This window comes from Ranitomeya imitator, chromosome 3 (assembly GCF_032444005.1).
Source record: "Ranitomeya imitator isolate aRanImi1 chromosome 3, aRanImi1.pri, whole genome shotgun sequence".
Lineage (NCBI taxonomy): Eukaryota > Metazoa > Chordata > Amphibia > Anura > Dendrobatidae > Ranitomeya > Ranitomeya imitator.
Genome location: NC_091284.1, coordinates 466,800,937 through 466,825,965, shown reverse-complemented (window position 1 = coordinate 466,825,965; position 25,029 = coordinate 466,800,937). Strand labels below are relative to the sequence as shown.

Here is a 25,029-nt window from a genome sequence, read left to right as displayed (position 1 = left end):
AAAGGGAACCTCTCAACCCCAAAATCGATGGTGAGGTAAGCTCACCGTCATCAGGGGCTTATCTACAGCATTCTGTAATGCTGTAGCTAAGCCCCTGATGTTACCTAAAAGAGGAGAAAAAGAGGTTAGATTATACTCACCCTGCTGCGGTCTGGGTCCGATGGGTGTCTCAGGTCCGGTCCGGAGCCTCCCATCTTCATTCCATGACGTCCTCTTCTGGTCTTCACACCACGGCGCAGGCGTACTTTGTCTGCCCTGTTGTGGGCAGAGCAAAGTACTGCAGTGTGCAGGCGCCGGGCCTCTTTGACCTGTCCCGGAGCCTGCGCACTTCAGTACTTTTATTTTCCGATGCTGCTTAAAGGGGTCCTCTGGGGTGATGTTATGGCAACAGGGATAGTATGGCTTCCCACAGGTGAAGCTGGGTCCCCAGGGTTCCTGATGTGGATTGCAAAGACGGTGTAGTGCCAGAAAATAAACGGAGGACACATGGTTGCAGTCTCTTTACCTGGTTTGCTGATGTAGACAGTCACAGTCCAGGGTACCAGCAACAAGTGTTGTGTGGTCTGGCCGGCCTGGAGGCAATGGTAAATCCCTCTCCCAGGTAAGGTTTGTAAGCCTTCCTTCTCGTGCTCTTATGCGAGGTCCTTGCTGCCGGTGGCTCCCTTACAAGGTCCTCTCTCTCCTGTCCTGGGACAGTAGCCGTATGGTGGGCAATGTGGGCAATGCAAGTCTTTTTACAGGGTCTCTATCACGACCCGGGCGCTGTGTACTGCTGCTTCGGGTGTGGGTCCGGACAGACTACATAAAGTCTTCTGCCCTTCGGTTCTGCTGTGGGACGTGGAGTACTACAGAGCCTCGGGCTCCTGGTACCCGGTTTCTGCGCTTCAGCTCAGATGGTGCCAGTCACAGTTCCCCTCCGAACTCCTTTGTTCTCCTTTGCTTCTCCCCTCTCACACTTGCTATGGCTGCAACCTGTCTGGTTCTCTTCTGTCCTGGAGCTGCAGCACCACACGTGTCTGCATGGCCAAACTCTCTGCTCACACCCCTCTCTCTTCTATTGTGTCTCAACTCCTCTCAACAACTCACTAACTCCTCCTCCAGACCAGAATACATATATCTGGGGGAAGCTCCCCTGAATCCGGATTCAGAGCTCCCCCTTCTTGCCTGGATTCAGAATGTGTTGCATGTAGGTGTATTACCTGTTAAAGGGAATCCTCCTCGCCTCCAAGCATGACATCACCCTCCCTGACAGGAAGGCAACATCACTGTAACAACCGGTTACCTGGGGTGTTACACATGCATCACCGTCGTGCTCGGCTCAGAAACTGGCTAATTCCTGCCTCGCACAGTGCGTCCACTGGGGGAATTCATAAGTCTGCAGTCACACCGAGTGATCATGTTGGACCAGACAACCCCTTAAAGGTCCGCAATTGGATCGTGAATGGCAGATGTATGAAACCAGCCTAAAGATTCCCATTCCCCAAACAAGTTCAATGGATTTTCTGGTTTTGGAAAGCCCCTGTACCCAAACAAACTGTGGTAGATCACCCTCCCTGGGTCCAACGCTGAGTCTTTGTTGCCATTGTAGTGTCTAAAATTGTCTGCAGCGCTGAGATCATGTTGATAGCTCTGCAGACAATCACTGAACTCAGCAGCTCTGCCCGAATTAATAGCATAAGCATCAAAGGGCTAGTGTGTTCACCGATTGGCTGCAGCCTTATTATCGTGATGTCAGTGCTGCTGACAATGACAGACGCCAGGAGCAGCTCGTCCTGACATCAGGTGCCCGGACTCTATGACGGCATCGCAGGGGGCAGGAAGCGGCGGTACGTCCAGCACTCAGGTAGGGAGAGAATATTTACTGGTTATTCTCCATGGTCTCCAACCAAAGCAGTTGTTCCCATCCACCTCTCGTGTCTCACCTTTTCCTCATAGTTTGTAAGCTTGCGAGCAGGGCCCTCATTCCTCCTGGTATCTGTTTTGAACTGTGATTATTGTTATGCTGTAATGTCTATTGTTTGTACAAGTCCCCTCTAAAATGTAAAGTGCTGTGGAATATGTTGGCGCTATATAAATAAAATTATTATTATGGTGAAAATTCAAAGCAAACATGGATAAAAGTTCCCCTGTCGCGCTTCGAAGTCTCGGTGTTGGTATTCGTAGGTCGAAAGAGGTTGAAGCGCGTCAGGGGAACTTTCATCCATGTTTGTTTGGCATTTTCACCATGGAGAATAATAACCTGTAACTATTCTAGTCCTACCTCAGTGCTGGGCACACTGCCGCTTCCTGCTTTTAGTTTTAAGTGTGAACAGTGGCGCTGATATGTGATTGGTTGCCATCACCAGACCTGCACAGTTCTCTGCACTTTTTTAGTTTGTTGTTTTAATAAAATAATGAAGTGAGCTGAATTCTGTGATGTGTGCAGTGAGCTCCCCCTGAGGTGAAAAGCCATGGTGCAGTCTGCTGCAGGCATCTGCTCGGACAGCCCTGCCTGCGCTATATTGTGGGGTCCTAGCAGCCTGGCCGCTTCGGCTGCGAAGAGGGAAGAGCAGCAATGGCGGATTACGATACCTACGACGATCGGGCCTACAGCAGCTTCGGCGGCGGCAGAGGGTGAGATGCCGGTTCTCCACAGATACTACACACAGCACATGGGATGGTCCGAGGCTGCAAATGGGAAGGCGGGTGATATGCGAGGAAACGGGATGAGGAGAGGCCGGGGAGCCGGAGACGGCGCCGCCATGCAGCCGCAGGATTCCGGGCTGTCGTGTGTGGCACACGTGTGAACAGCGCAGCTCCTGCTCAGAGGAGGCCTGGTCACAGCGTCATGGAGGCCGGCGTGTACAGGAGAAATGCCCGCCAACCCTCTCCCTGCGGTACATGGCGTGTGTGGGCACCCTGCTGTGCGGACACGTGTGTGGGCACCCTGCTGTGCGGACACGTGTGGGGGCACCCTGCTCTTGCACCCTGCTCGTGCGGACACGTGTGGGGGCGCCCTGCTCGTGCGGACACGTGTGGGGGCGCCCTGCTCGTGCGGACACGTGTGGGGGCGCCCTGCTCGTGCGGACACGTGTGGGGGCGCCCTGCTCGTGCGGACACGTGTGGGGGCGCCCTGCTCGTGCGGACACGTGTGGGGGCGCCCTGCTCGTGCGGACACGTGTGGGGGCGCCCTGCTCGTGCGGACACGTGTGGGGGCGCCCTGCTCGTGCGGGGGGCGCCCTGCTCGTGCGGGGGGCGCCCTGCTCGTGCGGGGGGCGCCCTGCTCGTGCGGGGGGCGCCCTGCTCGTGCGGGGGGCGCCCTGCTCGTGCGGACGCGTGTGGGGTGCGCCCTGCTCGTGCGGACGCGTGTGGGGTGCGCCCTGCTCGTGCGGACGCGTGTGGGGGCACCCTGCTCGTGCGGACGCGTGTGGGGGCACCCTGCTCGTGCGGGGGCACCCTGCTCGTGCGGGGGCACCCTGCTCTTGCGGACACGTGTGGGGGGCACCCTGCTCGTGTGGGGGGCACCCTGCTCGTGTGGGGGGCACCCTGCTCGTGTGGGGGGCACCCTGCTCGTGCGGACGCGTGTGGGGGGCACCCTGCTCGTGCGGACGCGTGTGGGGGCACCCTGCACGTGCGGGCGCACCCTGCTCGTGTGGGGGCACCTGAGGGCACTCCGATCTTGCACCCTGCGGCGTGGGCACCCCGGTCTCAGTATACCCTGATGGGGTATGAGACTGGCAGTGCCCCACAGTTATGTGCTCAGTGATGATCCATTTACACAAGTCCCTTTCATTTTGCTGGTGGTCACACTGACTCCCTAGTTCCTGGAGCCGGTGGGTGACACCTGCCCTCCATCCATAGTCGGATGGTGCAGTTGCCTTTTACACATTGTAATTCCTTTGGCACGCTGGTGATTGTGGAGGGCAGTTTCTGGGACCCCCATCTAGCAGTGTTGGGTATCATAAGCACAGTTTGGCTTAAAGGGAACCTGTCACCCCGTTTTTTCAGTAGGAGATAAAAATACCGTTAAATAGGGCCTGAGCTGTGCTTTACAATAGGGTATTTTTTGTCCCCTGATTCCCTACCTATGCTGCCGAAATACCTTACAAAAGTGTCCTTTTTCGCCTGTCAATCAGGCTGGTCAGGTCAGATGGGCGTGGAGGAAACAAAGTGCGTCTTATAATCTGAAAAATACGGTACTCTCCTCCCGTGCTGGCACTTTTCCAGTGATGTCGGCACTCGCATTCCCAGTGCTGATTGGGCGCAGGGCTCTCGTGACGCAACACCGTAAAGTAAGTCCCGAAAATGCAAGTGCGGCCACCGCTGGAACTGCATTAGCGCAGGATTCAAGTTTAGTTGTTCTTATTTTAACGGGGGGCAAACATTCAGAGTAAAAGGAGTTTCAGCCTCATATGTTTCTCGGAAGTGCTGCGGCATCTGAGGAAAAAAATAAGTTTAGTATCAGCTGAGAACCGAACGTAGCACAGGACTCTTCTCTCCAGTCCCAGAGGAGTCTGGGTCCAGCATGTGTACTGCTGCTTCAGTCAGCTGTTCTGGCAGTCACACCCCACCACAGCAAAAGTCAACTATCCAGAGGATGGAGGAAAACATCTTGTTAGGCTACGTTCACATTTGCGGCTTTGGACGCAGCGGCGTCGCCGCAAAACAACGCACGCGTCATGCTTCCCTATCTTTAACATTGGGGACGCATGTGCGTTCGTTTTCATGCGTATCGGTGCGTTTTGCGACGCATGCGTCCTTTCGACGCACCTGGCAGTGCGTTGCAAACGCAACATGTTGCATTTTTTTCTGCGTCCAAAATTTTTAAAAAACGCTTGCGTCGCCCTTGCGTTGTATTTGCGTCGTTGAAACTTCAAAACCTCCATTGAAGTGTATTGGCAACGCAGAAGACGCAAGTACTTGCGTTGTAGGACGCATGCGTTCTTTACTTTAAAAATAGAGACTAAAAAGACCCTATATATTAAAAAAGGGTTGAACGCATGCGTCAAAAATGCATGCGTTCTACTTGCGTCTTTCGTGCGTTGCGTCCACGACGCTGCGTCCAAAGCCGCAAGTGTGAACGTAGCCTTAACCCCTTTACCCCAAAGCCTGTTTTCACCTAAGTGACAGGGCCAATTTTTACAATTCTGACCACTGTCACTTTATGAGGTCATAACTCTGAAACGCTTCAACGGATCCTGGTGATTCTGACACTGTTTTCTCGTGACATATTGTACTTCATGATAGTGGTAAAACTTCTTCGATATGACTTGCATTTATTTGTGAAAAAAACAAAAATTTGTCGGAAATTATGAAAATTTAGCAATTTTCAAACTCTTAGTTTTTATGCCCTTAAATTAGAGAGTTATATCACATAATATAGTTAATAAACAACATTTCCCACATGTCTGCTTTACATCAGCACAATTTTGGAAACATAATTTTTTTTTGTTAGGACGTTATAAGGGTTAAAAGTTGACCAGCGATTTCTCATTTTTGCAACAAAATTTGCAAAACCATTTTTTTACGGACCACCTCACACTTGAAGTGAGTTTAAGGGGTCTATATGACAGAAAATGCCCAAAAGTGACACCATTCTAAAAACTGCACCCCTCAAGGTACTCAAAACCACATTCAAAAAGTTTATTAACCCTTCAGGTGCTTCACAGGAATTTTTTGAATGTTTAAAAAAATTGAACATTTAACTTTTTTTTCACAAAATTTTTACTTCAGGTCCAATTTGTTTAATTTTACCAAGGGTAACAGGAGAAATTGGACACAAAAGTCGTTGTACAATTTGTCCTGAGTACGCCGATACCCCATATGTGGGGGTAAACCACTGTTTGGGCACATGGCAGAGCTCGGAAGGGAAGGAGCGCCATTTGACTTTTCAATGCAAGATTTGCTGGAATTGAGATCGGAGCCCATGTCACGATTGGAGAGCCCCTGATGTGCCTAAACAGTGGAAACCCCCACAAGTGACACCATTTTGGAAAGTAGACCCCCTAAGGAACTAATCTAGATGTGTGGTGAGCACTTTGAACCTCCAAGTGCTTCACAGAAGTTTATAATGTAGAGCCGTAAAAAATTTTTTATTAATTTTCACAAAAAATGATCTTTTTGCCCCAAATTTTTTATTTTCCCAAGGGTAAAAGGATAAATTGGACCCCAAAAGTTGTTGTGCAATTTGTCCTGAGTACGTCGATACTTCATATATGGGGATAAACCACTGTTTGAGCGCATGGCAGAGCTCGGAAGGGAAGGAGTGCCATTTGACTTTTCAATGCAAAATTGGCTGGAATTGAGATCGGACGCCATGTCGCATTTGGAGAGCCCCTGACGTGCCTTAACAGTGGAAACCCCCCACAAGTGACCCCATTTTGGAAAGAAGACCCCTAAGGAACTTATCTAGATGTGTGGTGAGCACTTTTAACCCCCAATTGTTTCACTAAAGTTTAGAATGTAGCATTGTGAAAATTAAAAAATCATTTTTTCTTTCCACAAAATGATATTTTAGCCCGCAATTTTTTTTTCCCAATGGTAACAGGACAAATTGGACCCCAAAAGTTGTTGTCCAACTTGTCCTGAGAACGCTGATACCCCATATGTTGGGGGGAACCACTGTTTGGGTGCACGGCAGAGCTCGAAAGGGAAGGAGCGCCATTTGAAATGCAGACTTAGATGGATTGGTCTGCAGGCGTCATGTTGCATTTGCAGAGCCCCTGATGTACCTAAACAGTAGAAACCCCCCACAAGTGACCCCATATTGGAAACTAGACCCCCAAAGGAACTTATCTAGATGTGTTGTGAGAGCTTTGAACCAACAAGTGTTTCACTGCAGTTTATAACGCAGAGCCGTGAAAATAAAAAATATTTTTTTTTCCACGAAAATGATATTTTATCCCCTATGTTTTTATTTTCCCAAGGGTAACAGGACAAATTGGACCCCAAAAGTTGTTGTCCAACTTGTCCTGAGAACGCTGATACCCCATATGTTGGGGGGAACCACTGTTTGGGCACACAGGAGAACTCGGAAGGGAAGGAGCACTGTTTTACTTTTTCAAAGCAGAATTGGCTGGAATTGAGATCGGACGCCATGTCGCGTTTGGAGAGCCCCTGATGTGCCTAAACAGTGGAAACCCCCAATTATAACTGAAACCCTAGCCCTAACCCTAGCCCTAATGGGAAAATGGAAATAAATACATTTTTTTACATTTTATTATTTTTCCCTAACTAAGGGGGTGATGAAGGGGGGTTTGATTTACTTTTATAGCGTTTTTTTGGTGGATTTTTATGATTGGCAGCTGTCACACACTAAAAGACGCTTTTTATTGCAAAAAATAGTTTTTGCATCACCACATTTTGAGAGCTATAATTTATCCATATTTTGGCCCACAGAGTCATATGAGGTCTTGTTTTTTGCGGGACGAGTTGACGTTTTTATTGGTAACATTTTCGGGCAGATGACATTTTTTGATCGCTTTTTATTCCGATTTTTGGGAGGCGGAATGAACAAAAACCAGCAATTCCTGAATTTCTTTTAGGGGGGGCGTTTATACCGTTCCACGTGTGGTAAAATGGATAAAGCAGTTTTATTCTTCGGGTCAGTACGATTACAGCGATACCTCATTTATGTAATTTTTTTTATGTTTTGGCGCTTTTACACAATAAAAACTATTTTATATAAAAAAATAATTGTTTTTGCATCGCATTATTCTGAGAGCTATAACTTTTTTATTTTTCTGCTGATGATGCTGTATGGCGGCTTTTTTTTTGCGGGACAAGATGACGTTTTCAGCGGTACCATGGTTATTTATATCCGTCGTTTTGATCGCGTGTTATTCCACTTTTTGTTCGCCTGTATGATAATAAAGCGTTGTTTTTTTTTTTTTTTTTGCGGTGTTCACTGAAGGGGTTAACTAGTGGGATAGTTTTATAGAGCGGGACGTTACGGACGCGGCGATACCAAATATGTGTACATTTATTGGTTTGTGTTTTTTTTTACATAAATAAATGGATTTATTGGGAAATGTTTTTTTTTTTTTATTTGGGGATTTTTTTTAATTTTTTTTTTACACATTCTATTTTTTTTTTTTTTACTTTCTAACATTGTCCGAGGGTGGGACTTCTCTGTATTAGACCAGATCGTTGATCTGACACTGTGCATAGCACACTGTCAGATCAACGATCTGACAGGCAGCTTAGCTGGCTTCCAGCGCCTGCTCTCAGCAGGCGCCGGCTAGCCAGGTCACTTCATGACCCGGAAGGAGTCCGGCGGCCATCTTGGATCTGGGGACTCCTTCCGGGTCACCGGAGCAACGCGATCTTACTGCGTTGCTCCGGTGGGAGAGCGCAGGGAGCCCCCGTCCCTGCGCGATCCCCCTCTATGCCGCTGTCACTACTGACAGCGGCATCAGAGGGGTTAAATGCCCGTGATCGGCGATAGCGCCGATCGTGGGCATTGCTGCGGGGTGTCAGCTGTCGTATACAGCTGACACCCGCACCCGATCACCGCGGCGCTCAGCGCGAGACCGCGGTGATCGGTGCGCCGTACTAGTACTGCTGCTGGCACTAATGCAGTGCCGGCAGCGCAGTACTAGTACGGCGCATGTCGCGAAGGGGTTAAAGGAACCCCACTTTAAGACAGCTCAGCAGTATAAAGCAGTCTCATGGGTTAGTGTCAGGCCACATTCACACGGTCAGTATTTGAATGTATTTCCCCGCCCGCTAACGTACTGGGAAATACTTGTCGTTTCAGAGTTAAACAAATATTCTTTAAATCATACAGCCAGTGTCTGATGCCAGTGTCTATTAGCTGTCGCTTTCCCTTTAAGGGAACCTGACAACAGTTTTTAGCATCCCAAACTAATATAACCTGTTTTGTTGTAACGCCTGAATAAATCAATACCTTCAATTTACCAATCGGTGTTCTCGTTTCCGAGCAATTGTCCAATTTTTATGCTAATGAGCCTGAAGTGCAGGTGGCTAGGCACTGCCCTTACAGCTCTCTAGCCTCTTTCACTATTCTTCTCCCATCACTGCCTGGCAGGTCAGTCTTCTCTGTGACCTGCTCCGCAGCCTGAGATCTTCTGCAAGCGCTGAGATTGGCCCTCGCAATGTCTATCAGTCTGATCATGCGGAGCCCCCTGGAAGGACTGCACACGCTTGAGATTCCAGGTAGGGAGCAGGTCACTGAGAAGTGTGACGGGAGGCTGCCGAGGAAAGATGGATAGCTGTATGTACAGCTTTAAAGATGCCTAACCTATGCCAAATCCATGTCTTGGGTAATTGGGAGGCCTATGGTTGAGCGTATATGCATTGAGCTTTCCCTGCTCATTCCCTGTAGGTGAGGCTAGAAAATGATGTGGAAATAGCAACTATTTATATTGGCTACTGCTTCTAGGTCTGGCAGCTGGTGATCTACTCTTCCACCACTATTTATTTACTGTCTTTGTAAAGGACTGTGTAAAATTATTTATTATAGCGCCATTTATTCCATGGCGCTTTACATGTGAGGAGGGGTATACATAAAAACAAGTACAATAATCTTCATACAAGTCACGACTGGTACATAAGGAGAGAGGACCCTGCCCGCGAAGGCTCACAATCTACAAGGGATGGGTGACAATACAGTAGGCGAGGGTAGAGCTGGTCGTGTAGCGGTTTGGTCGATCGGTGATTACTGCAGGTTGTAGGCTTGTCGGAAGAGGTCGGTCTTCAGGTTCTTTTTGAAGGTTTCCTTGGTAGGCAAGAGTCTGATGTGTTGGGGTAGAGCGTTCCAGAGTATGGGGGATGCACGGGAGAAATCTTGTATACGATTGTGGGAAGAGAGGAGTAGAGAAGGAGATCTTGTGAGGATCGGAGGTTGCGTGCAGGAAAGTACCGGGAGACGAGGTCACAGATGTATGGAGGAGACAGGTTGTGGATGGCCTTGTATGTCATCATGGTTAGGGTTTTGAACTGGAGTCGTTGGGTGATGGGGAGCCAGTGAAGGGATTGACAGAGGGGAGAGGCTGGGGAATAGCGGGGGGACAGGTGGATTAGTCGGGAAGCAGAGTGTAGAATAGATTGGAGGGGTGCGAGAGTGTTAGAGAGGAGGCCACAGAGCAGGAGGTTGCAGTATTGATACTATGAATCCATTATTGGCCTCTTATTGGCATTGTCTGGTAGAAACAAGTGATCAGTGGGGATCTTACTTTTGGGATCTGCATCAACACTTTTATACCCTTTAGGATGAAGTGCCCATGGCAGTGCGCATGGGCAACCGCTACTCCATTTTCCATTGAGTTCTCGAGAGCTGCGCTCCGCTTTTTTGGCAAACTCCTAGAGAATGAATAGAGCAGCAATGGACCCCATGTTCTGGAACTAGCAGCGCTTTGGCCACAGCACATGTTCACTGCGTCCAAAGCGCTGCTGTCTATTGAAGGCAGGGGAATCCGTATGTGTTCACTGAACGTGCGGATTCACCGCGTCCAATACATATACAGGTATAGGTGAAATTTTACATGCTGCTGTCTGGAAAGACGTGCCGCATGTCAGTCTCCGCCGGTGTCTGTGTGAACATGGGATTTTTTTGAATTCCCATCCACTATGCTGTAACATCAGGATTCTGCGGGTTTGACTCTACATAAGTACGCTGCTTCAAACCTGCAGCAACTCCAGATCGTGAGCACGTGCCCTAAAAGTTGTCCTTTCTGCTGATCTGTATGGAATCCAGCAGTGGGCCACCCACCAAATCAATAAGTTATCATTTATCCCATGTGTAGATGATGACTTTTCACTGGATAATCTTTGTGTTAATAAGCCATACGTTGCCGCTGCAGTATAGTTGTGTTTCAAATGTCTGTAAGCCAGTTCTGAACGGACTTCACTCCAGGTAGTGCAGTGTAGTCAGCGTGTCTTATTACATGTGATGTGTTTCATGTTAAAGCGACAGTATGAATAGAACACACGGTTCTAGTAGACAAGCAAATACGCCTTCAGATAAAGATGTGTGTAATGACTATTCGGAATGGTGAAGGTTATTGGGGCGTTTATATTCTTGGAGCCATTTGCCTCCTATAAAGTAGTGTAATAGTACTGTAAACTGCTAATGGAACTGAGTGTAGGTATAAGAGTTTGCTCACATCTGTGTTTGTAAAGTAGCTGAGATTCTCAGCCAGAAAAGTTGGAGACTATCATGTGTGGTTGGTTGGTTGGTTGTTTGTTTTTTTTCTTTTTTCTTCTTCTCACCTAGCATTCATATGTCACGCATATGCAATGCATTTTTAATATCCTCTTTTACATACAGTAATTCTCATTTCAATCTAGTTTAAGTAATAAAACAATCATATATATGGATAGAAAATATATCAGGGAGATATATAATCAGTGCCTTGCGTGTGTGGTTTTCTGTACTTCAACTAATGAAAGAAGAAAAATGGTGTGGAATCCCCCTTATTTTTGTTAAACAGCTGAGAGCTGGTCTTAAGGTACCGTCACACTCAGCAACTTTGCAAAGAGAACGACAACAATCCGTGACGTTGCAGCGTCCTGGATAGCGATCTCGTTGTGTTTGACACGCAGCAGCGATCTGGATCCCGCTGTGCCATCGCTGATCCAAGCTAGAAGTCCAGAACTTTATTTCGTCGCCAGATCGGTGTGTATCGTCCATCAAAAGCAGCGACGCCAGCAACGAGCATAGGGCCCCTAGATGTGTGTCGGATCGGTACACTCCGGCTGTTTGACATGGAGCTAACAACCAGTGAGAACGAGAAGTGAGTCGCCGTTACGTCACTGGATCGCTCCTGCATCGTTCTGGAGTTGCTGTGTTTGACGTCTCTACAGCGACCTAAACAGCGACGCTCCAGCGATCTAGTTTAGGTCGGCTCGTTGTCTATATCGCTGCAGCGTCGCTGAGTGTGACGGTACCTTTAGTCTGGGAAGGGGGGCAATAAACATGGAGCCTCCCAGGCTATTAATATCAGCTCACAGCTGTCTACTTGGCCTTCACTGGTTATTAATAAGGGGGAACCCCAAAAAAAGACTTGGGGTCCCCTCTATTTTTAATAAAAAGGAGCAGCTAAGCAGACAGCTGCAGGTTGATATTAATAGACTGGGAAGGGGCCATGGATATTGGCCACCTCCCAGACTAATACCACCAGCCCTCAGTGCCCCAGAAATGGCACATCTATTAGATGCTCAAATTCTGGCGCATAGCCTCACGCTTCTTGCTTGTCCTAGTGTGTTGGAAAGTGGGGTAATGGTTTTGGGGTTGATGTCAGCTGTGTTATGTCGGATGACCTCAAGCCCAGGGGTTAGTAATGGAGAGGTTTTTATCAGCCAACCCCATTACTAGCCCCATAGTCAAGAAATAAAAAGGCACAGAGAAAAGTCATTTTAATTGTAAAAAACAAAACAAAAAAAAACAAACACAACTCCCCAACATTCTTATACCCATTTATTACCGTTTAAAAATTAAATATTTCAAAGTGGCTCTCCATAAATCCTTCCACGCTGATCCCCAACTCTTCCACATCCGGATGCTGTGTTGAGCAGCGATATGAGCAATATGACCGCTTGGCACATCAGCCGGAACACACTAAGGCTATGTGCACACGTTCCAGATTATTTGCGGTTTTTTAGCGTTTTTGTGCTATAAAAACGCTATAAAACCGCAAATAATCTGCATACATTAAGCATCCCATCTTTTATAATGGAATCCGCAATTTCTGTGCACATGATGTGCATTTTTCCACATGAAAAGCGCATTGCGGAAAAATAATGAACCTGTTCATTAATTTTGCGTTTTTTTTGCGGATTTCCCACTGTCTAATGCAGTGGTCCCAACCTTTATGACCTTGAGAGCCACATTCAGCTTAGAGAGATCGTCGCGAGCCACATTTAGCACTGAGAGGGTCGCGAGCCACATACAGCTCCCACCTCCTTCAAAAGTAGTGTCAACCAAAGCCCCCATTACAGGTATAATGATAACCAAAGCTTTGCCACAGAAATCACTCCAGAGGAGTACACTGAGATCCAGGGGTTCCCACAATACCCCCATTCAGTATTCTCCCAACACACTGTCACATCCAGCTTTGAGCACCTCCTCTAACAGGTAGTTCAAACCTCCAGCGTATCATACCTAAAACATCTCTAAACGCCTAAGACTAGTAAATGTGCATCCATATCTGCAATTCTGTGCAGGGCTACTCACAAAATTCACCATTTTGAGATGCGGTCTTCATACCTGTTTGCTAGACCTGGACCTAATGCATCAAGCTGGCAGACAGTCGCAAGCCACAATTCAAGGGGCCGCGAGCCACATGTGGCTCCCGAGCTACAGGTTGGTGAGCCCTGGTCTAATGCATTGGGAAATGTCTGGGAAAAACCACGCAAAAAACGCGTCAAAACGCGCAAAAAAGCATGCGGATTTCATGCGGAAATCTGGCAGAAATGTCCGGATTCCCACAGGAATTTTCTGCATGAATTCCTGAACGTGTGCACATAGCCTAACGGTAGAACGTTCTCCTGGTGAGAGCGGTGACGTCAGTAAGATTTCTGCAGTTCATTGGCTATGAACTGTGATAACCTTAGTGACGTCTGCACTCGTCACAGCAGCCGGATTCACACGCTACTGCAATGCGTCTTTTTTTTTTTTTTTTTCTTCCTTCACATTGCACTCACTGATTTTATATGCAAATGTGAGCATACCCTAAGAAGTTTCTATATATGAGATTTCCGACAAACTTGTACTGTGATAGTATTCAAGCTTTGTATTATTCCTCTCAGGCCCCGACGAGGTGATTCTGGCCCTGGTCCACGCAAACAAAAAGAGCTTCCCACAGACCCACCATTCACAGCATATGTGGGTAATCTTCCATTCAATACTGTACAAGGAGACATAGATTCAATCTTTAAAGAATTGAACGTGAGGAGTGTGCGGTTAGTCAGAGACAAGGAGACGGACAAATTTAAAGGTAAGACGACCATTGCTTCCTCATTCCTATATTTCAACATGGGAAGGCTCTGTTAACATCTGCTTTTTAATTTCTGTTCTTCTGCTCAAACTTAAAAGCAGAGCAACAAAAAATGGCAGTAGTACCAGATCTGTCTCATGATGGCTGCGAGTGGCCCCTGACAATATTTGTATATGACTTTTTAGTATTGTGCAACTAGAAAACTGTGTGTGTATAGGATTCATTGGGCTTTCCAACATTTCAGGTTTCTGCTATGTAGAATTTGATGATCTGGAGTCTCTTAAGGAAGCTTTGACATATGATGGTGCAGTAAGTTTATATTACCTTTTTTTTATTTATTTTGTAAGTTAATGGGTTGTCTTGGAATTGAAAAAAGAAAGATAATGGCATATAAATATTTACACACACGATACTTTGGAAGAATTGCTGCCAAGTAAGAGAGCCTCCAAAATGAGTGTTAGCTTTTTTTTTATCAATTAGCAGAAAGCAAAGTGAATGAACTAAAGAGAAATTTAAATCAAATGAATATATGGTGTGACCACCATTTCGCTTCAAAACAGCATCCATTCTTCTAGGTATACTTACACAAAGTCAAGGATTTTGTAATACTATAGTCAGGTATATGAGTAATTATACCAAACCAATGATAATTCAAGATAAAATACGGTAGTTAACTGAAACTGCTGTGTAGGAGGGTTAGAATCTGGTGAGGAACGGCTAAACTCTGCTACAAAAGTGAGGTTGTGGAGGACCATTTCATGTCGGTAACAATGTACTGATACTGCATCAGCATTGTCTGAGGCAAAAAAAGAAATCAACAGACTGGAGTTTCAAGCTGTCCTGTTCAAGCGTTTTTGAAAAAGGTCCAAAAAATGGGCAATGTTAAGGGCTAGACGTAGTGGTCAGTCAAGGATACTTGGTGCAGCAGATGACACATCATACTTCCCTTTGAAACGAAAAATGTTCAGCAGTTCCATCAGCACAGAATTGGAAGCGACCAGTGGGATTCGGCTACTTCCATCTAGTGTTCGGAGGTCTTCATAAACTAGTTGCAGCCAAAAAGACATAGCGCCAACAAATCAATTTTGTGCAAGACTGGGTTGCAGGAAGGTGGCAGCAGCTGCTCTGGACTAATAAGTGAAAATGTGAACTATTTGGCTGCAACAGAAGACAATTTGTTCACCAAAGGGCTGGAGAAGCGGTACAGTAATATGTTCAGGCAACAGTGATGCATGATGGAGGTTTCATGCAAGTTTGAAGCTGCATTTTAGCAAATGGAAGTTGGCGATTTGATCAAGATTAACGGTGTCCTCAATTGTGAGAAATACAGGCAGATAATTACACATCATGCAGTTCTATCAGGGTCTCCTCTGGGTCCAAACTTATTCTGCGACAAGACAACGACCCCAAACATGTGGCCTGTGTCGCCTAGAGCCATCATCGGAGTAAAGAAGGACAAGGAGTCCTTTAAGATTTGGGAGGCCAATCTAGTTTTTGTGGGATTACATCAAGAGACAGATTTGCACAGTTCCACGTCCACAGAAGATCTGCGGTTAGTTCTCCAAGATGTTTAGAACAATCTCCCTCCGGAGTTCCTTCAATAATTGTGTGCAAGTGTGCCAAGAAGAGTTAATGCTGTTTTAAAGGATAACTGTGGTCACACCTAAGATTTATTGATTTTATTTATATTTTTGTTCTTTCACTTTGCTTTTAGTTAATTTTTTTTTTTTTTTTTTTATTATCAATTACCACTTCTATTTTTTGAAAGCACTGTTACTTTGCAGCCTCTTTGCACAGTGCTTAGTATTTATACAGTGGATATAAAAAGTCAACACACCCCTGTTAAAATATCAGTTTTAGAATATCAGGTTCTAAAATGATTTTTTACATATCGTTCCGCCTTGTTAATTTATACAAATACATTAAGAAACAAACAGAAATCAATTTGAGGGTAAAATTTACAAAACTAAACTAGTAAGTCTGCATAAGTGTGAACACACTCTTATAATTGTGGATGTGGTTGTGTTCACATTTAGCCAATCACATTTAACCTTGTGTTAAATAGTAGTTGGTACACAACTGCCATCATGTAAAGTGATTCAAATTTAACTCCAGATAAAGTGTAGCTGTTTTGTTAGCATTTTCCTGACATTTTCTTAATTGCATGTTACATCACAAGCCATGGTCAATAAACTACTTGCAACACCGCAAAGGAATCTTTATTGTTGAAAGTTATCAATCTGGAGAAAGGCACCGAAAATATCTCATTGCATTAAAGTTAAACTCCTTCATGACATTTGACGTAAGTTTACGTTATGGTCGAAAAGGGGTTCCTTCAAAATGACGTAAACGTGCATCATAGTGAGCATGCGGACTCAGGAGCAGTGCCCGCACGATTGCTGCCGGGTGCTCAGCTTAACATGTATAACGTGGCCCAACTAATCTGTTGGTGCTCAAGTAGGGTCCCAGACTTTTTATACATTAACTGAATTAAACTTGGCACACAAACGGATGAAATTAAAGTAATTTTAATTTGGTCCTAAGAGTGCTACAACTCCTCAGCTCAGTACAAATGATTAAGACGTTTCGTTCGTACAACAGCAACCTTCATCATTGTACCAACTGCTTTAGTGTTCATATGTATCTGATATAAGAAAATGTAGGCCCGTCGGCGTCCTGGGGCTAGTAATTCTAGGAGTCGGTGATGCTTATCAAATAAGCCGTTATGATAAGTCGGCATGTGGTGAAGAATCTCTTACAGGTCATGGTAGCCACCATTTGTCAGCTTAAGTGAAAGTCGAGCCCCAGGTGTTATGGCCAGGAGTGGTGCCCGCACCGCCCTGGGTCATTTAATCCCCTAAATGCTGCGATCAATAGCGATCGTAGCATTTAGAAAGTTTGGAGTGGGATGGGTCTCCCTTTTCCTTCCAACCAGCGCCCCCCTCGATGTCATCACTAGGGCTGATCGTTGCTATGGCATGACAAGCTCTGGGTCTGCCAGCTACGGTGGCCTGTTAAGACCATGTTAGCTGCATGGTCTAAGAGGTTTCTCTCAGGGTAGCACTGACCGCAGGTATAATACATTGCTTTACACTGCTGGTGCATTGTAATACATTATACCAGTGATCAGAGTAATAAGTTGTTTTTTTAAATGTGAAAATAATTTTTTAAAAATATCACAAAATACAAAAAAATGAAGAAAACAATTTACACCAATAAATGGGTATATTTATGTAAAAGTTAATAAAGTAAATTTTTTATTACCGCTGCCTGATCTGTAAGACTCGCATTTAACCCTTTTCAGTGAACCTCGTTGAAAAATAAACATGGTAAACTGTTTTTTCATCATACCACCAAAAAAAGTGGAGTGAAACACATCAAAACATCAAATGAAAATGGTATAGCTAAAAACATTATTGCCCCCCCCCAAAAAAAATTCCTAAATTGCTTTTTTATTCTGCCTCCCAAAAATCAAAATAGAAAGCGATCAAAAAATTTCATGTGCCCGAAAATGGTACCAATAAAAGGTCATCTTGTCCCGCAAAAAAACAAGCTGTCACGTGACTGTCAGCAGAACTATAGAAAGAAGTATAGCTCTCAAAATATCGTGATGCAAAAACTCGTTTTTACAACAAAAAAAATCTGTTTGACAGTAGCCAAACATAATAAATCAGTATCTGTATAATCACACAAACCCGAAGAATAAAGTTGTCTAATTACTTTTACCGCACGAGGAACAGTGTAAAAAATAAAAACCGTTCTTGACCTGCTGATTTGTTCATTCGGACTCCTGAAAATCATAGTAAGGCTTGGCTCACGTTTTATTTAGTGCTAAGTGCTTACACTTAAAATGCATCAGGCTTGTTTAGATGTTTTCGCATACTTATGACGCTGAATTTTATGATGCGGAAGCAGGAGGGAGAGGTTTTCTTCTGATGACTCTTCCATGATGGCCATATTTGTGCAGGTGTCTCTGAAGTGTAGAACAATGGACTATGTACCACAACTCTAGTCTTCTAAAGATTTCTGAAGGTCTTTTGCTGTCAAGCGGGAGTTCTGATTTGCCTCTCTAGCAATACTACGAGCAGCTTTCACTGAAATTTTTCTTGGTCTTCCAGACCTTATCTTGATCTCCTGTTGCTGTTAACTGCCATTTCTTAATTGCCTTATTTTTCAGACTATAAGACGCACCGGACCATAAGACGCACCTAGGTTTTAGAGGAGGATATTTGGAGAAAAAAATTGAAGCAAAAAATGTGGTCAATTCTGTACTTAATATCCCCTATCTTGGTATGCATGGCCCTCTCATCCCTAACCTGGTATGCATGGCCCCCCTCATCCCTAACCTGGTATGCATGGCCCCCCTCATCCCTAACCTGGTATGCATGGCCCCCCTCATCCCTAACCTGGTATGCATGGCCCCCCTCATCCCTAACCTGGTATGCATGGCCCCCCTCATCCCTAACCTGGTATGCATGACCCCCCTCATCCCTATCTGTGCGTGCATGGCCCTCTCATCCCTATCCTTGCATGCTTGGCCCCCTCAACTCTAGCCTGGTAGGTATGGTCCCCTTTATTCCCATCCTGTTTTGCAGGGCCCCCATCTTGTCCTAGTATGCATGGCTCCCTCCTTATCCTGGTATGCATGGCCCCGTCATAAACCTTTAAAAAAACAAACAAACCATTACACTTGCCTTCCCGGCGCTCCCTCGCAGCATCTTGTTCCAATGCCAGCAACTGCTTTATGCCTGTAATCAGCGCATGACAGATACCCCATGCGCTACTTGCAAGCCGAAGGGCCGCTGCCAAAATACTCACTGCTCTGCACGCCGGGACTGTGTGCATGGAGAGCAGTGAGTATTCATTGCTGTTCATTAGCCCGCGCAGTGTCAGCCGCCGGCTTCCTGCAGCTGCCAGTGGGTGGTCACGTGTGCCGCTACTTAAGTACTTGAGAGAAATGAATATTCACCGCATTCCACTCCCATGGGCATGGAATGCGGTGAATGTTCATTTCTTTTAGTAGCGGCACGTGGCAGCTGCAGGAAGGCTTCGGCTGACACTGCGCGCCATTGAAGAGTATTGAATACTCACTGTTCTCTACGCACACAGTCCCGGCATGCGTAGCAATGAGTATTCCGGCAGCTGCCCTTAGACTTTGAAGCAGCGCATGATGTCCCTGCCATGTGCTGCTTACAAGTATAAAGCAGCTGCTGGAAACGGAGCAGGACTCTGCAAGGGAGCGCCGGAAAGGTAAGTGTAATGAATTTTTTTATTTCTGATTGGGCCATGCATACCAGGATGGGGCTGGGGACCATGCATACCAGGATGCTTAAGAGAAATTAATATTCTTTGCACTCCACACCCATGGGCGTGAAATGCAGTGAATATTTCTCTTTAGCAGCGAGCACAGGATATAGCCGCAACAGCGGGCTCCGGCCCCGTGACCAGCTGCTTCTTGCGCTCCCCCACCACAGCTGGTACTTCCAGACTTTAAAACGCGTCCCCCATTTTCTTCCACATTTTTGGAGGAAAAAAATGCATCGTATAGTCTGAAAAATACCCTCCATTTTGAACTGAGGAAAGCGCAAAGCGTTTTCAAGTTGGTCTACTTGCAGCTTTCTCCTGCTTTGTGGGCCTCCACCATTTTCAGAGTGTTAGGCAGCTGCTTAGAAGAACCAATTGCTGCTGTTTTTGGCACAAGGATAGAGGAGGCTGGGTTTTTATGAAGCTGGGAAACTTCCATCACCTGGCCCCTTCCTAACTTTGATTGTGAACAATCCATAACCCCAACAGTCTTATTACGGTGTGAAACCGTGGTCAGAGTTGTCTGAGCACACAAATCTCCAATGGTGCCCAAATGGAGGTAGTTATGAACAGTTCCAAATTTCGGTCAATTTTGTCAGACGGTCAAAGTATTTGAATGGCCCAACCGGAGGCCAGGTCTGAATCTATTGGAAAATCTGCAGATTGACCTGAAGATGGCTGCTCACAGGAGATGTCCTCACAATCTGACATCTGGAGCGCTACTGCAACGAGATATGGGCAAAGATTGCTATTTCTAGATGTGCCATGCTGATGGACTATTACCCAAAAAGATTGACATTGGCTGTGGAAAAGTTTTGAAATGTCCTTTTTTTAATTAATTTATTTTTTTACATGACAAGAACCTGCCATTTTAACAGGGGTATTTATATTTGTTATATGTGTGCTGTTTGTATGTGTGTGTGTATATATAATCTATTTCTCATTAGCTCCACTGCCAATTTAGCAGCAAGCCTCTGGTAGCCACCACTGGTCATTATTCACTTCCATGCTCATCACTGGACTGCTGTTGCCAATCGCTGATCTCAGCAGTCTCATGCCTTATTTTCTAACAGTACTGCTATGGGGAAGACTTGTTAGGAAATTGCTATTGTTACTGTACAGGATTCAACAGGTATTAGTTTCTCTTTGTTTTTGCGCAATAATATATTTGTAGCTATTGCAATTGTTTTATTCTTTTTAAATCCCAGAACGCACGTTTTAAGGTTCATAAGAGTCTTACATTTGTCACTTTTCGCTCTTTTTTTATTAGCTTTTAGGGGAACGTTCTTTACGAGTGGATATAGCAGAAGGCAGAAAACAAGACAAAGGTGGCTTTGGGTTCAGGAAAGGTGGATCTGATGACAGAGGAGGTAATTTTGGCAAATGTCTTTTTGCTTATGGCCTATATGTTCTATGTGTCAGGAACTGCTGCTTTAGCATTTGGTGTTTTAAAGGGGTTGTCCAGCCTTATAATATTGATGACCTATCATTACAATAGGCCAGAATATGATCGTTGAGAATCTGGTATCTCACTTTCCCCACCACAGATCAGCTTGTTTCATCTACTGCTAGATGTAAACTGTGATTGGAGCCATAGCCGCTCTCCTCTATTGGCTGTATAGAGGCCGTTGAAGAGAAATCCCATTCGATTAAATAGAACCTGAGCTGCATTTCTCTGCAATGGCCTCTACAGTGTGAACATGGCTTCTACTCTATTCCCTGTTTACATTAGACTGAGGCTGAAAATTGGTAATCGAGTGCCTGACACCCCAATCTGATTTTAACTACTTGCAGACCTCCCTTAGACTTTTACATATCTGGAGGTCCACATCCTACATTATAAAATTTGCTGCATATGATTGTGCAGAAGCAGGGAGTCCGCTGTTTAAGGTAGCAAACCTCCTCTTAGAAAAAGAAGGGACTGTTTGTTAGTCTTTATTTTCTTGATCGCTGTATACACAACTCTGAACAAGTAATGGGAAGCACTTCCTTCTTTCTTTCCTTCTTTCTTTTTCTTCCTTTCTTTTTCTTCCTTCTTTCTTTTTCTTCCTTCATTTGTTTTTTTCTTTTTCTTTCTTTCTTTCTTTTTCTTTCTTTCTTTTTCTTTCTTTCTTTTTCTTTCTTTCTTTTTCTTTCTTTCTTTTTCTTTCTTTCTTTCTTGTTCTTTCTTTCTCTTTCTTTCTTTCTTTTTCTTTCTTTCGCTTCTTTCCCTTCCTTCCTCTCTCATCACTGGGTGGAGGAAGGGAGCAGGAGATGCAGTGTCCTAGAAGACCCCCACCCCTCCAGCTCTCCTATGCTGCCAGGAGACTGCATTTCCACTGTGACTATGACTAATATACCATCCCCAGGTTCAGGGGAAAATCAGAATTTTAAAGCAAATATATTTCCATTTTGCCTTGCCCCCTTTACCCCCCCCCCCCCCCCCCCAAGCTATTTTATAACTTTATGGAGGCACAATATGTTAAATAAATGAAAAGTAGGGAAAAAAAAGCCACTGTCAATCCAAACTGCTAGCCCTGTTAACTCCTTGGGAAAATAAAGATCCATGTCATATCCGTAAGGCTGGTTTCAGACTTGCGTACGGGAGTACTGCAGGCAGCGTACTTCCTCTCTTCTTCCTCCCTGAAACCAAGCCTATGCTCCGCCTACACGTCCTGCAGTGCCTGCATACCTATCTTTAACCTTGGGTACGCAGGGACATACGCTGCATGCGGATGCTTCCGCATGCGCCGTTTTGGCGCTGCGCCAGATGTAACATGTTGCGTTTTGTTGCGGTCGGCGCAGTGCCAAAACTGCGCATGCGGAGGCATCCGCATACAGCGTACGTCCCTGTTAAAGATAGGTATGCAGGCACTGCAGGACGCAAGGAGGCGTAGGTGTGGTTTCAGGGAGGAAGTACGCTGCCATCCGCATCACTCCCATTCGCAAGTCTGAAACCAGCCTAAAAAAATCATTGAACACCTTTTAAAATTTGTTTTTAGACCTTCGTTATGGTCATAAAAATGTGAAGAATTTTTTTTCCTTTTTTTTTTTTTTTTCCTCCACTGATATCCTTAAAAAAAAAAAAAAAATCACATTTAAAAAAAAAAAAAAAAAGTTATTTGACTGAGTGATTAAAAAAAGAATGTTATTTTTTTAAACCGCATGTATGAATGACTGAAAATGCGCCTGGTCAGGAATGAGGGTAATTGGCCCGATCCTGAATTGGCTTGTGACCTATCCTAAGGAAAGTTCATCAATATCAATATACGGTCAGACTTCCCCTTTAATGGTGATTAGTTTTTAATTCTAGTGTTATGATGGTTTTTCACTGTAACATTACTACAGCGTATAGATGAATCCTTAGGCTGTGACGCAGAACTGTCTTTCAGTGCCCACAGTCTATACATCCATACTGTGCCTCTGATCTCCTGCCGATCCATGAGAATAAAAATCCCATGTATATTTCATGGCGTGTAATGTCTGTGTACTTCGCCTAAGGGACAGTACATTGCTTACCCATTGCAGCTTTTTAGTGAAACCATTGACCATTTTTATTTTGTTTATTTACCCAGTCATGTTTTCCAAATGGCAATATAATACACAATGCATTTTTATATTTTTATTTTTTTTTTGTCACTGGTGAATAGTTACTACATGCAATCACTAGTTGAATAGATGGAATGTTAAGAAATGAATTGGATTATTAATCCTGTTCTTCCTGCAATGTGGAAATGTGTACTTTGGGGAGGAATTTCTGTGATGTTGTGGTCTACCGGCAGAAGCATGTAGTGATTTTCTGTTCCCGTTAATGGAATAAAATGACTGCATTCATCACTGGTCGCTGCTGGCGAAGAATAATTTGTAGGTGTTTGGGTGTAGGTGGCTCTTGACTACTCCTCTTAGTGGAGAATTGTATTTTTATGGACGCTTTGTTGCTGTTGTGGATGGGTATCGGGTTTCCCACCTCATCCTGTAATGTTTGGTTTGCTCAGTTTTCGATTTCATGTTGCTGTTACCTTATTTTTCAGGAAACGATAGTTACGGCTCTAGAGGAGGTTCACGAGATGACTTCAATTCTGGTAAAGGTTATGTTTATTTTTCCTTAGGGCTTTCACTAGTTTTTCATGGTGCGGGGGTCGTCCAGCTGATATTTTTTATTTTTCTTCTTTCTTTTTACATTAACGCCAACTACTTTTGAAGAATTGACTTTCTTACCTTCTCGTTTTTTCATAAGTAATTGTTTTGTGCACACTTTTGTTGTCTCTTTTGTTCTCTGCTACTTCTACTTTAAACGATTACTTTAGTCTCTGCTTTAATAAAAAAAAAAAAAATATGAAAATGACGTGTACAGTGCCTTGAAAAACTATTCCTACCCTGTGAAATTTGCCACATTTGTTTTTTCAAGTGATACCACAAACCAAGTGAACCTGTCAGCAGGATTGTGCACAGTAACCTACAGACAGTGTCAGGTCGGCACCGTTATACTGATTAAAATGATACTTGGGATGATGAAATCCATCTTGTGATTGTTTCTTAATCTTTATTTCAGTGCTTTGTTGATATGCTCGTGGTTCAGAGCGGCCTGTGGGGGTCTTCATGTGGTGCTCTGCTTAGGTATTCATAATGTAGACTGCTGACAGGTGACTGATCCCTCACTGACCTGCCCCCTAGTTTACATCTACTATATAATTGTCTAAGGGTCACTTCCGTCTGTCTGTCTGTCACGGTTATTCATTCGCTGATTGGTCTCGGCAGCTGCCTGTCATGGCTGCCGCGACCAATCAGCGACGGGCACAGTCCGGAAGAAAATGGCCGCTCCTTACTCCCCGCAGTCAGTGCTTGTTGCCCGCATACTCCCCTCCGGTCACCGCTAACACAGAGTTAATGCCGGCGGTAACGGACCGCGTTATGCCGCGGTTAACGCACTCGTTACTGCCGCTATTAACCCTATGTGTCCCCAACTTTTTACTATTGATGCTGCGTATGCAGCATCAATAGTAAAATGATCTAATGTTAAAAATAACTAAAAAAAACACCTTATTCTCACCTTCCGCCGTCGCGTCCTCTCCTCGGCACTGCCAGCGGCAGGTTCCGCTTCCAAAGATGCTATGGGAGAAGGACCTTCCATGACGTCACGGTCATGTGACCGCGACGTCACGGTAGGTCCTGCGCTCATACCAATCCTGGAACCGGACACCGCACACAAGCGCCGGAACTACAACGGGCTCTTCGGATGGTGAGTGTTTATTTTTTATTTTTTAACCTGTTACATACGTGACTGGGCAACATACTACATGTCTGTGCTGTATACTACGTGACTGGGCAATATACTACATGGCTCTGTGCTGTATACTACGTCGCTGTTCAATATACTACGTGGCTGTGCAATATAGTACGCGGCTGGGCAATATAGTACGAGGATATGCATATTCTAGAATACCCGATGCGTTAGAATCGGGCCACCATCTAGTAATGAATAAATGTACATATAAAAAAAAAAGAAACCCTTCTGCAGCCGGCTGCGCTGCAGCATACGGGTAAGTTCACACAGGGCGTTTTTGCTGCTTTTTTTTAATGCTAATTTTCAGCTGCTTTTAACAATACCAGCAAAGCCTAGGAGATTTCAGAAATCTCATGCACACACATTGGTTTTTTGTGATCAGTATTTTGTGCTTTGCTGCGTTTTTTGGACGTAGAGCATGTCACTTCTTTCAGTGTTTTTGCTGCGTTTTTCACCCATTGACTTGAATGGGTGTTGAGAAAACGCAGGTATCATTATTTGCTGTGTTTTTACTGCTTAAAATTC

General features: G+C 45.0%; 1 protein-coding gene across 2 annotated transcripts in view; it reads left to right on the top strand.

Moving 5' to 3' along the window:
- The first annotated feature begins 2,460 nt into the window (after positions 1–2,460).
- EIF4H (eukaryotic translation initiation factor 4H) overlaps positions 2,461–25,029 on the top strand; it is an 80,510-nt gene continuing 57,941 nt past the window's right edge. The window contains exons 1-5 of one of the 2 annotated variants that reach the window (XM_069757455.1): positions 2,461–2,613; positions 13,750–13,937; positions 14,182–14,246; positions 20,512–20,611; positions 23,252–23,302. In XM_069757455.1, coding sequence (XP_069613556.1) covers positions 2,555–2,613; positions 13,750–13,937; positions 14,182–14,246; positions 20,512–20,611; positions 23,252–23,302 — 463 coding nt within the window. In that variant the 5' untranslated portion in view covers positions 2,461–2,554. The remainder of the gene's footprint in view (positions 2,614–13,749; positions 13,938–14,181; positions 14,247–20,511; positions 20,612–23,251; positions 23,303–25,029) is intronic. The other variant, XM_069757456.1, reaches the window with a different exon arrangement.